This window comes from Cornus florida, unplaced genomic scaffold (assembly GCF_030987335.1).
Source record: "Cornus florida cultivar Cherokee Brave unplaced genomic scaffold, ASM3098733v1 CherokeeBrave_3.0.0_Hap2_Chr06, whole genome shotgun sequence".
In the NCBI taxonomy this organism is placed as follows: Eukaryota; Viridiplantae; Streptophyta; class Magnoliopsida; order Cornales; family Cornaceae; genus Cornus; species Cornus florida.
In genome coordinates, this window is record NW_026775576.1 from 100,759,592 (window position 1) to 100,772,506 (window position 12,915).

General features: G+C 33.6%; 1 protein-coding gene across 1 annotated transcript; it reads right to left on the minus strand.

The window, feature by feature from the left end:
• Positions 1-200: 200 nt before the first annotated feature.
• Positions 201-9,268, minus strand: LOC132313361 (protein BREAST CANCER SUSCEPTIBILITY 2 homolog B-like). Its single transcript, XM_059812089.1, has 21 exons — positions 8,839-9,268; positions 8,380-8,532; positions 6,996-8,012; positions 6,785-6,909; positions 6,544-6,698; positions 5,862-5,984; positions 5,576-5,773; positions 5,419-5,500; positions 5,272-5,322; positions 5,105-5,180; positions 4,875-4,986; positions 4,723-4,794; positions 3,087-3,285; positions 2,826-3,008; positions 2,533-2,675; positions 2,403-2,465; positions 2,096-2,306; positions 1,405-1,572; positions 1,231-1,317; positions 738-803; positions 201-661 (listed from the first exon to the last, which is right to left on the minus strand). The coding sequence occupies exons 1-19, from the start codon at positions 8,981-8,983 to the stop codon at positions 1,261-1,263; spliced, it is 3,333 nt and encodes a 1,110-aa protein (XP_059668072.1). The 5' UTR covers positions 8,984-9,268; the 3' UTR covers positions 201-661; positions 738-803; positions 1,231-1,260.
• Positions 9,269-12,915: the final 3,647 nt, after the last annotated feature.

The window sequence follows — 12,915 nt, forward strand, 5'->3', positions numbered from 1 at the left end:
AGCTTTACCCAATCCGTGTAAATGCCTTGCACTGGTCACCTGTGGATTAGCCAGGCAAAACCACAGACACCCCGGTTATCAAAAGAAGAAAAAAAAACCTGAGACCGAAGGCCCTTTGGACTCATTGCTACAACATGAACACAATGCACACACTAATCAACCAGGATTCACGTGGCATATTATTTTGCACCAAAAGTATGTTTAAAATGATACTGATATCGTTTTACATATACACAGTTTAAAATTCATAATGTTATTTGTAGAAGGAAGTCGCAAGAACTTCCATCAAAACCTTGATTTTGTATATATACTTACATGGACCAGGCTTAGGACTATAGTAGCCCCCAAAAACAGAAACACATTCCCTCAAAAATAAAATGAAGAACTAATTACCAGAAGTACTTATGCAGAACATTTTTATACAAGCTGATTTCATGAACTAAATTGCAATGCTGCTTGACATGGTCCAGCTTCACCTTCCCATTTTGAAATAAAATTGCCATCATAAACCAAAACTTGATTCGGGCATTTTAAGTACAGGCCTCTCAGGTTTTGTTTGACAAGGTAATGATACCATCTTGTGAAATGTGTTATTCCTGGATTACACAACAAACTTCAAGCTGCTTTCTGAATGCTGCATGAAAGATTTTAAGAGCTTGGCCTGCAAAACGTATTATAACCATCTATAAGCCCAATTGAGTAGAGGTTTAACTGTCAACCGGACACTGGCTTTATACCTGAGGAAGATGCAGTTCTGGATGACATGTTCCCTCATCCTTGAACTTGCATTGGAACCACCAAACCTAAAAAAATAAAAATAAATAAATAAATAAATAAAAAGGATGAGGTGTAGAATCCAGACAATCTATTATTTTGAAATATAGGAGGTTTTCAGTTTCATTTAGTACGCAAAAATAAATTGCCTTCTATATTTCTTCCCCAATGCTCAACAAAGTGACAATTGTAAAACTACATCAGAACCTTTATGAAAATAGTTATCCAACAAATCCACAAGTCTGATCAAATAAGAGTTGAAACTAACTGTACATATAAACAAATTGAAGAGCATATTAATATTAACTATCTGAAAATTGAAACAAAAGAGAAAGCTGGACAACGAAACAACAAAGTAACGTTGGATTTCGTTAAGAGACCATGCTAACAAGAGGAGATAGATACCCCCTCACAGATGTCAAAGATGCAAATAAGAATAAAGGGTACAAGACGTACTTGTCAGTTCAGACATGCTCCTTCAAAATTTTACCCTCCACAATTACCAATAATAGATAACACTTTCTCCCTGAGCTTCTCGATTTTCTGCATGAAGTGAAACAAGAATGAAAGGGGTATAAACTTGCAAGCACCAAAACAGATGCTATAACCTATAAAAATTTAAAATCATACCAAGCTAGAGGCCTTTGCCCATCTTTCAGTAGAAACTGCAGCAGCTTTTAAGTGTGAACATTGTGCATGATCATAACTTAGAAAATAAGTAGAATTTTCTGTTGCTTCCGCCACCCATAGATGATTCATTTGGTCTTTCGCTCTCTTGATGAGATTAAAAAAGCCAACCTGCAAGAATTTTAATAACAGTAATTTATTGTTAAGAAAATGGTTTTATTTGTTGAGGGTGGGAAGAGGGTATAAAGCTTGTCATGTGAAGAATCAAGTTGAATTTATTTAAAACAAAGCACAAAAAAGCAGAAGTTGCTTGCAAGCACAAGGAATTAAAAGGCCATTTTCGAACAAAATCAACATCTTTTTGGAAGAAAATTAACTTTTAAAGTAATATATATTAAAGCAATGCATAAGGATCTTCCAACACATTAGATTATTTTCTGTGCTCCTTGCACATCAACTTCAAAAACCTTCAAACAAAGGTGTCACATCATAGCATACCACAAGCATCCTACATAAATTTTGATTAAAATATACAACTGATTTTTCTATAACAAAAAGTGTTTGCCACTAGTAGATAAAGGGGTGTTCAACAACAAAAAATCAAATTGCTTTCAGAATATCAGATGTCTTAGTTGACTGTAAACAAAGTAGAATATTCATTGTGAGGCATATTTTACACAAATAAAATACCTACCATAGATCCGGCAAGGTTATAATTGATCGGCACAAATGAATCACAATCAACAGATGGTGAGCAGAAGCTGATGGCAAGCAAAGAATTTGTTGGATCTTCTGAATCTAACTCAGATATGGAGCCATCAGTCACGAACACCCACTGCTTCTTTTGATGAGCAGTTGTGTACACCTCTCCCACATATACTACCAATGCAGCAATATCAAATTCGCTGAATAAAGCCACACTATTAATACAAGTAATGACAATTTGCTCATAAATTCAGAAGCAAAAGCATCAGATGGAAATGGTGAGGTAGAAGGCTTACCTGGAGAGAGGAACTTCACCCAAATTTGACAAGAAGACTGACTTACGAGGACTAAAGAATTGCCTGCAAAAGACAGTTGTGAGATGGATATAAACTTAGTAGATAAACTGAGAAAGCCATCGAGACTTACTCAAAATGTTCAAGTGCTGAGGGAGATAATTGCAGCCATTTGGTGGTACCTCCCCTTGCTTGCAAGTAAAGGGTATCTGAATCAGAGTTTAATGGTATAAGCCCTGCAATCGCATATGCCTGTCCTTCAACTAGCCCTGATTGCTGTAACAGCAATGAGAAATCGACTAAAGATCTTGTTAGGAAACCGAACGATTAAATTAGGAAAGGAACTATGATGTCAAGGCTAAAAGAAACACAGATCTCATGTACATGCAGATGAGAAGGCCCATGTGTGCACACGCTTGGACTCACCTGCTTCTCAGTTGGATTCCAGATTGTTATTAATCCTTCACGCGGGCAGAAGTTCTGTGGATTACTTTTACTAGTTAACCCAACCACTCTTACTCTCATAAATGGGGTGACCTCCCTCTCACTTAGGCCAGCATCTTCAAGAGCTTTCTCAATTGATTTCTGCATGTCTGACTGCCTGATCGCCTAAAATTGGGCCTTGCATGGTTAACAACCTCATTCTAGGTTTGGACCAATCTGTCAAGTACAACATTTGAAACTCACCTGTAGTTTTTCTTGATAAGCAGCAAAATAAGTCAATTGCTCTGAACTCATTTCAGCCATTAATACTTCTGGTTCAGCAGCCGACTCAAGTATCCTTAAAATTTTTGCCCCTTCTTCACTATCATTGTCATTATTAATATTGAAATCTTTGATTCCCCTCTGAAACTCAGACATAATGCCCTCAGCAACAGTTGAGCACCTACATTCAAACAAGAAATCAAGCATCAGATGAAAGGTTTCACTTAAATTTATCATCATAAATTTAGTAGCCCACAAGTGATAGTTGATATTATTGAAGCATAACTGAACCGCTACTTACTGGAATGAAGGGGCAAAGGATAGAATATGGTGACTATTTATTTGCCAGGAAAATAGAGGACGAAGAAAAAAAGGCTAGATTTTCATTGAATCAAAGAGATTGATTACTATTACTTTGGGTCGCACCAGCATTAAATCCTTAAGATTATTATTGCAAGAGGTTTCCCTCCCTGCTACAGAAGTATGATATTGCCTTTGTCATTGTTTGAAAGAAACAGTCCAAAAATGACCATTTCACATAATTTTCAGCGCGAAACATGACGAGTTAGAATAAATTTTTTGTGATAAAAGCTTCTCTTTGGTGGGAAGCAATGTCATTTCCATGTCAACAAAAAAATAGGTTTCCCTCAGCCAAACTACAAGAACTATTGAATAACAAAACAGCAGCAAGGAAGGAATAAGAACAAAAGGGTAACCACGACAGCATCGATTTTTGTGTAATTGTTCTGCCTCCGCTTCAACACAGAAAACCAAAGTACAAGTTCATGTGTTTGACACAATAAACAAGATATTGGAGTTATAGAGACAAGAATTGTAATTGTAAGACCTAATAGGGCAGCAACAAGTCTGATTGGCAATTTTAGAATTTGAAGAAGAAAATAACGGAAATTACTAAAGAAAATTCCAGAATGAACATTACATGAGAGCTGGACCATAACATATTATATGAAAGAGAAGCATAAAACACAAATCCACTCTATCAGCAATAGCTTATCCTAACTTAGTGGTGTCAGGTACAGGAAATCTTCTTTGGCAATTATGCTCTATCTAGACTCTCTCTTTTTTTATAAATAAAAAATAAAAAAAAATGTTGCATTATCCACGTCTTTGCTCACAGCTTCAACTTTTGACATTTTGGCTGTCCTTGGTATCATCTTTTTTGTTTTTTCTGCACATCACCAGACCACCTTAACTGGCTCAAATCTGTCTTTCACTTCAGACTAAGTCCATAATTTTTCACATGGTTTAGAACTTTTTGACTAAAATTACATAGTAATGGCAGACATGATTTGTTATCAGAATCTAAATGGTCTGGATAGCACTTAATTGGTGTTATTTGGTTACAAGACTAAGTATTGTAAACACAAGTTTCATTAGATTTACACTTCAGTGAAACATTTCAATTGTTGTCACAAAACTGTGTCACTGTATTTTGGTACAAAATTACATTTTCAACCCTGAAAGATCAATATAAGTGCAACAAAACACAAATATTGGACAATAATGAAATCAAAGCCTAGAGGGGAAAAACTCAAGGTGGCCACGCAAATATGTTTATCAAGAGTATACTGAATGGTACTTTTAGAATAAGTGTCACCTCTGGTTATACAGTTGCATCATTTTAGCCTCCATCCTCTCCGATCTCACAATAAATCCCCCAGTACTTAATCTGCATGGTAGTAATGAAATAGTCAATATCACACACAAATTATAGGAGTTTCAAGTAAAAACTTCTTTACTTCAGGTTACCTCTCCCTGTACAGAACAGGGTATATCCGTGTAACTCCAACTAATGTGCTAGGAACTGGACCACCCATGCTTTTGATGCACCTAAATGCTAATGGAGCACTATCACCCTTACCTAGAGATGCAGATTTAAATACCAGGAGTGTAAAGGCAATAAGAAAAAAACTGCAAAAAGACAGCCAGATAATAACTACAAGTAGACAATAATGCATATAATTTTAATAAATGCTTACATAATCCCAAACGATCAGCCCAATGAGCTCTATACGTCCCATTAATGTGCAAAAGTAAACTAATCGTCCTTGATGCCTGACACAAGCAAAATTTGAGAAAACCTTATGACTATGAAAGTTCCAAGTACTTTTAACAATTCAATTTAATAACTAAATCTAGCAACAACCTCGAGAGGTGAAACAGGACTAATCCAGCCACATAAACCAGCTCCCCAGATCTTCAGGTTGCAAAAAGAAATGGTAAGTAAAAGCAATATAGACTAAAGACCTCTAATCAAAAAGGTGTTTTTTTTACAAGAAAAGAGATGTAGTACTCTAAGTTTCTGTCCCACAAATATTTTCCCAGTAGCGAGCTCCTTTGACAGCAATCCGTCCAACAGAGCATTCACTGAATACCTGTGAAACAAATAACTTTCAGACACCCAAATATTCAAATTCATAGTCTGAGCACTAAAATTAACATTTCCTTACCACCCATCAGTTAATTCTATTTTTGTGGCGGGACTATTTTCAGCCCCATTTGATGTCAAAGTATGAGTTTCAATCTTCGGATCACGATTTGAATAAATCGATGAAATGCACAGTACCAACATCGTTGAAGGTGGCATATCTCCTTCTAGAATTCTCTTAATTGCAGATCGATGGCCATAATTTACTTCTCTCTCATATCTATTGAAAGACATCAGAAACAGTTTTCATGGTTGTAGTAGAAAGTAGAAACTCAAGTATGAATTTACAACCTGATAAGATTGGATACCTATATTTTAATTCCTCAAGCACATTAGACACTGTCAAAAGCTTCCCAGAAGATTTAGTTGGATAGCATCTCTCATAACATGCAAGTTTCCAAACAATCCACTTGTAGTGATTTGCAACCCAACTACAAAGATAAATAGAGGAAACGAATCAAGTTATTGCTTTTCCACTTCATGAAATTTTTATTAATCAAATTTTAAAAGATATGTATTAAACCAACAAAAAATAATCAAGGAATATCACAGACATCAAACAACACATACGAATATCCAAGAACCATTACACAACACTGGAATTCCAGTTTTGCACAATAAATCAATACCATTAAGTAACATATACTATGTACAGGTGCTGGACAACACAACCAATCAAAATTGTATGTATAGGTGCAACTCACTAAGCCAGCATACACATCCATTCAATTACTCAGTACTTATTCGAGTGTGCTTACATCATTCCCAGAAGTTCAAGTAGCAAAATAGTTAACTAATGGAGAAGTTAAAACAATAGCTCTGAAGACCTTAAAAATTAACACAATATAACTCTGACATTTACTTTTCTAAGATCGATATAATTCATAATATGATCCTTATAATCACTAACTGACAAAAATAAATTTATTTCTGCCATAATGCTATTGCCATGAGCCCAAATGATTTAAACTGAATGGTACAAAACAATACTCTTTAGAAACATATTGCATGGAAGCTCCAGACTCTGCTAACATGTTGCAAAAAGCTTCTGCTCCAATGGAAGCTAAACCATATCCATCACAAAACATGTACTTTTCTGCATTGTCTGGATTCATCCTTCTTAGTTGGTCCGGCAAGTGCTTTGACTGGAATTATGAAGGCACGATATATAGTGTCAGTGGGCAAAAGGGAAAACAATTCTAAAATGACACGAAACACAATATATATGTACCATGTTCTGGTGGGAGGGAGGCATTCCAAAGTGTTCCTTGATATAAATTCGAGGAACCTTAATTGGATATCGAGTGGAAATCCTTCCTTTGTAACAGGAGTCTTCAGGTGCCATAGCAGATGATCCTAATTTAAACAAAGGCCTCAGATGTGCTGAAGATCAAATTTTCAGAAAGAACAGAAACAAGGTTACCCAAAAAATCAAAAGTTACCTTCAGAAACCAACAAAGTTTTGTTGTTCAAAGGGGTGATAAATCTGGAACTGCGGGGCCTCTTGAATGGGGAGATAGAACTTCTCTTTCCAAATCCTCTCTTTTCACCGGTACAAATTTTATCCCTGTTATTCATGCTAATGCTATTTGAAATATCAGTCAGTGGTCTGCCAGATGACCTTCCTCGTGGATTAATTCTTGAACCAATACCATTTGCCAAAGAATCACCAATTACTGCACTAGGCACATGAGGCTTGTTGCTTAAAGGCTTCCGCGGACAAGTAGTGTTTTTAAATGACTTACAAGGACTGTCATAGTCCTCTGCATCAAAACTCTTAATCAAGTTATTGCCTGAATTTACATTCTCTGACATGACCGATGACTGCAGTGGATTAGAAGTTGATTTCATGGGGGATATGAAACTTATGGACATATTTTTGCTCATTACTGTTTCTTGATCAGTCAGAGTAGTAGATTTGTTTTCTTTGACCAAAAGATTATCATCATGTCTTCTTTCTTTGAAAAACGAAAAGACAGGATCATTTGCATCCCCTTCATTTAAGAATGATCCTAGCTCCAGGTCACCAAGAAGGCTTCTTGCACGTTGCAATGCATCAGTAGACACTGATAAAGATCTTCCACCTGCAGTATGGAATTTGATTGGAGGTGGTTTAGGAGCTGAATACAAAAAATCTGGAATGGCATCTCTCCTTGAATCAACTCCTACTGTACTAGTCTTAAAAGTGAATGAAGAGATTGGAACAGATGCAGCATCCTCAAATCCTGCATTATCTACTCCAACGTTCGTTTGCCAACCAAATGGCTCGCTAACCGGTGACTGCTTCCTTGTCTGTTCAAGACCTTGAAAATTCTCTTGCTTATTATTTTCTTCTAAATCTAACAATGTCTTGGCTTTGACAAGGCCAGAAGAAGATATGTTAACCGCTTTCCCTGAACCCGTTTGAAACATTGAATTCATTAAACTCAAACCATTTTCTCTCCCACCAAACAGTTGGCCTGCAAAAACATGTTGATTTTAAAGCATCCTTCTATGAAAGTACAAAAGCAGATGAATCCAATAGAGATCTTATTGCATATCTGAAACAATAAAATCCAAGGAATTCTACTTATCTCTCTTAAGTTACATAGATTTGAATGACTATTGATTGTGCAATGCAATTCAGGTTAATTACAGTTTTCAAAGCCAAAGGCCACAATATTTAACTCATGATAGTTTATTCCAAAAACCAAAACATTCCCAAATTAATTGGCAGTTTGCACTATTTTGCAAGTTCTGCTTTATATATCATTCTCAATAATCAAACAACAGCAATCAATAGCAATTACAAACAATCAGAAGAAAAGTAAGCCGTAACACAAGTACCTGTATGGGCAAAGGCATCACCTTCGTCACCGAGAATAGATAATGCTTTTGATATTGAAGACTGCTTCACTGTAACTGATTTCCCTAATCCACTTCGAAACATCGGAGGGCTCTCGACATGACCGTTGTGATTCTCCAATAGATTTGAACATCCTGAGTGAACAAAATATAAAGAAAAAGAAAAATAAAGCTTTAATTGATCAAATTAAAAAATAAAAATAAATAAATAAACCTCTGAATAGGTACATGTCTTAATGTGTGTGTATAGAGAGAGGGATTATTTATGGGAGACGAAGAGTAGAGTTTTATTGATCAAGTGGTGAACCAAATTTAAAGGGGCAAAAAACTTAATTGATCTGACAATAATATACAGTCAAAGACCTATTTGTTTGTGTGTGTTTTACACACGCATATATATAGAGAGAGAGAGAGAGAAATTGATGTTTTGTGGAGGAATACCTTGAAGCAAGAGATCGTCCATGGACGGGAGACGAGTAGGAGGGGAACTAGTTGGTTCTTCGTCTGGTTTGATATGGAGGTGTTGATTGGGAATCTCCCACCGGAAGTTGTTACTGGCATCGGAGACTATCTGCCACCTCGACATTTTCCGGCGACGGAGAGATTCCGATTACATATATTAGGGCTTTTTAATGCCCGACTCCTTTCGGCTATTCTTTGTTTTAGCTAAGAAATACTCCGTAGAGCTTATTTTTTAGAAGGCGGGAAAGTTGAAAGTAATGGAGGGGAATAGCTGATAGACCAGAAGCACACAATACTGCACTATCACTTCTTTGGTTGCGTTTTGCTTCTTTCTGTTTTTTTGTTTTTGGGCTGGTGGATTTTGGCAACAAACATATATTTGGTGTTACTTTGTTTTATTTTACATAATGTTAAACGGTGACCCAAGTTTAAAATATTAAAAAATTATTTTTTATTTTTTTTTTTACAATTGTTTATGGCCTAAAATCATAACTGTTCGTGTTTCTGTTTCCGACATTTTTACAACAAAACATAATTGTGCTTCTGATTTTTTCCAAAACACTCCTATAACAAAAATATTATTTCTGTTTTAATAAAAAAATAAAACGTCTAAAACAAGACGCTTGCCAAACAGCCACTTAGACTTTGTTTGGTACCGTGAAAAAAATAATAATAATAATTCTTGTAAATGTTAGTAGTAAATATAAGTGTATAAATCCCTCGAAATAATAGTATAGTATTTGTTACCATGTGCTATAGAATATAAGATGAGATGCACATCATTTTACAAATTTTTATATTTTCTTTAAACATTTTTTTTTCAAATTTGTATTGTCAATTTTGACTAACTAAATAGTATAATTTTATTTTTGAATATTTTGATATATTTTTTTTAAACATGATGGTTTAAATATTTTCTTTTTAACATCTTTTACAAATTTTTATTATCACTTCTGACTAGCCAGTATTTTTATTTATTTTTTTGAGTATTTTGATTTTTTTTTTTTTTTATAACATATTAAACACAAACAACTTGATGATATGTTTTATTCATAATTTTTTTATATTTAAAACGTATTAAATTATTAATTTAAAATAGAATTATGGACAATTATCAGGAGATGTGTCACATGATGGTCTTGTTCTGGCACATTTTATGCATGTGAACTTTTATTTTGTAAAAGTTGTAATATAACAAGATGTAGAAGAAATTATTTTATTATATAATATAAATTAAATAGCGTGCAACCTCACATTTTTAGGCCCACGAAGAAAGTGATCGTGACATGCAATCAACAATTTTTTTTGGCATTATTTAGTTGCTTAATTATATTCATTTTTAAGTTTTCTTACCCCTTAGTTTGTAAGGAAAAATGTATATAATATGACTTTCCGAAAAAAAAAAAAAATGTATATAATATATTTGATTTTCTGTTTTCAAAATTATAGCCGTACATAAGAAAAGTTTGCAACACTTTTTTCAATGGACTTTGGAGAAAAAACAAAAAAAAAACTATTAAGTTTACCCGTATTCTTTTTCGTTCTTTCCCATCAAAAGAATTTTTCTCCTTATCTTCCTTTATCTTTTCATTTTTCTCATAACAAAACAAGGTGTGGAGTCATTGAATCATTGATCAAATATAGTCGTATGTGAAAGCAAAAATTTTCTTCGGTGGGGAATGACTTTAAATTACAAGAAGATTAAAAAAATAATAAATAAAAATTGAGCCAAAATAAAGAAAGTAAACATATAAATGTTAAATAATAATGAAAGTAAACATATCAAAGTTAACATGTATTTTTTTGGGCAAAAAAATTTATACAAGAAACACAAGCTATAAGATAAACCTAGCCATTATTAAGTTGCAAAAACGTGCTTCTTCTTCCCCTCATTTTCTTTCTTCGCAGAAAACTTTTAAGACTAATGCATCATTTAGTTAGAAGAAAGAGATACTCAGGGCTGGGATGTGTTTGAATAATTAGCTATATACAGTTTTTGCCTTCTGGTTGGTTCTATTAAGCAGACAATAATCAACATTTGTAGCTAGAAGGGAAAAGGAAAAGAAAAATGATAGTATTAATTATGGAAATTTTTAAACTGAAAATTATAATGTTGACGACTATTTGTGTTTTAATAACTAAGTAGGGAAAAAAATTATATTCTATTTATTATAAAAATACAGACAAAATGAATATTCCCCAATTCTCCTATTACTTTCCTCTATTTCTCACACATATATATATATTTTTTTAAAAAAAGGGCACTATTTAAAGGGTTACTTCTCCCCATTTTCCTTTCCTTTTCCTCTTAATTTTAAACCAAATACAATTTAGATTATCACTTTTTGTTTTCTTCATCGATCATGGAATTATTATTATTATTGTCAACATGGTTGGCTCAAGTATGCGATGAGTTCTTGAATGCTCCCGAAGTAGCAATTACTGAATTCCCTTTCCAGATTCCAATGAAACACCCGAAACTCCTAATCTCACCCACACATTTTAATTGATAAACATATCCCCCCCTTTCCTCACTTTTATTATATAAATGTCTTAAGTGCCCGTTATTCCAATTATCTAATGATGTAAAAATATTTTTCTTGAGGCCAATTTTCGTTGTTATTCCCTTTCGCGCAAGAAATTTGAGTTTTCAATCTACACATGGAAACATTGTTATATTGATTTTTGAAAAAAAAAAAAAAAAAATTAATGGACTCGGAATTTTTTTTTTTTTTTAAGTCACTTTTACTAAAAAAAAGTTAAAGCAATCCCCAAATAAGATATGGATTAATATTACCTGCCAATCTCAGGGCACAGTGGCACACACAATTAAAAGGAGCATAACGTGACATGCCACTCACTTATCATAAAAATGTTTTTTTTTTTTTTTTGGTTTTTTCATCACTATAACGGTAAATTTCGAACTAAACGTCGTAAAAAGAGGTACCATAGATAAATTTAAGTCTAATAGATTATAAAAATTCATAAGACGAACATCAAAGAATCTTTAACACACTGCGCTTTCTTTCCAAAATTTGAAGACAATCAAAGAAAATAATATAAAGTAAATTTTTTATTTTGTCTTTTTTATACCTAACAAATAATTTTTTTTTCTTTTCTTTTATCCTTTCTTTTTCATTTATCTTCTTTTTTCCTTCTTAGTCTTTTAAAAAATAATTAAAAAAAAAATATCAGCACCTCCTTGGTAGTCCAACCTAGGGACTTTCACGTTCATGAATTTAAGCTAAATTACATTTTATAATGGTGCGGCAATCCCTTAAAAGCATGTTCCAGACTCAAAGTAGTGGGTCATGCCTTTTTACAATACAAGTCAACACTCTGACGCATAATCCGCTATCAATTTCCCACAAATTGAGTCAATATTTTCAGACATGAGCACTGTTAATACGCTCAAACTTTTTAACATATGATAATAATGGTGAAAAATTCACTTCAACTGCCCATCCCATAAAGCTTGTAAATGAATTGAGTTAGAGTAAAAAATTAACGACTCTCCCAGTTCACTTTCTTCATTTATGCATGACAAATGTTTTTCATATTTAAATGTTACATAAAAAAAAAAATTAATAAATAAAAAATTACATATGCTGAAAATGAGAGTATACAATATGGCATTATTGTTTAGTAAATATTCAACAAGAATAATTTAATTATTTCACATTTAATTAGTTTGTTTAGTTAATTTTTTATTCAGTTATAGAGGGGTGTTTTAATCTTTTCAGCATTCAGGAATTTGTTTACACCAAAATTAAAATTAAAAACTTTTTATACACTCTACTTACATACCATATGAATATTTTTCAATCGCAACTCTTTCTCGTAGTTATAGGAGAATGTGCATAGTAATACAAGGGAAATTGCGCGTTCTACTTGGGAATCCTGAAACACGGAAATGAGAGTGAGGCCCAAGGTCCCAAGTGTCCCTTGCATTGGGTGAAGGGTGATGGAATTTGGGATTTTTCATAGATGAGCAGTCTCGTTTTTGACAGATAATAGTAGTAATATAGAGCACGATGACTTGTTTTGCTAATTGTA

Coding starts and splice junctions, on each gene's coding strand:
- LOC132313361 (XM_059812089.1), bottom strand. CDS start 8,983: ATGTCGAGGTGGCAGATAGTCTCCGATGCCAGTAACAACTTCCGGTGG. Junction 6,910..6,995: donor AACTTTGTTGGTTTCTGAAG/GTAACTTTTGAT, acceptor TGTTTAAATTAG/GATCATCTGCTATGGCACCT. Junction 4,795..4,874: donor CCTGTTCTGTACAGGGAGAG/GTAACCTGAAGT, acceptor ACTACCATGCAG/ATTAAGTACTGGGGGATTTA.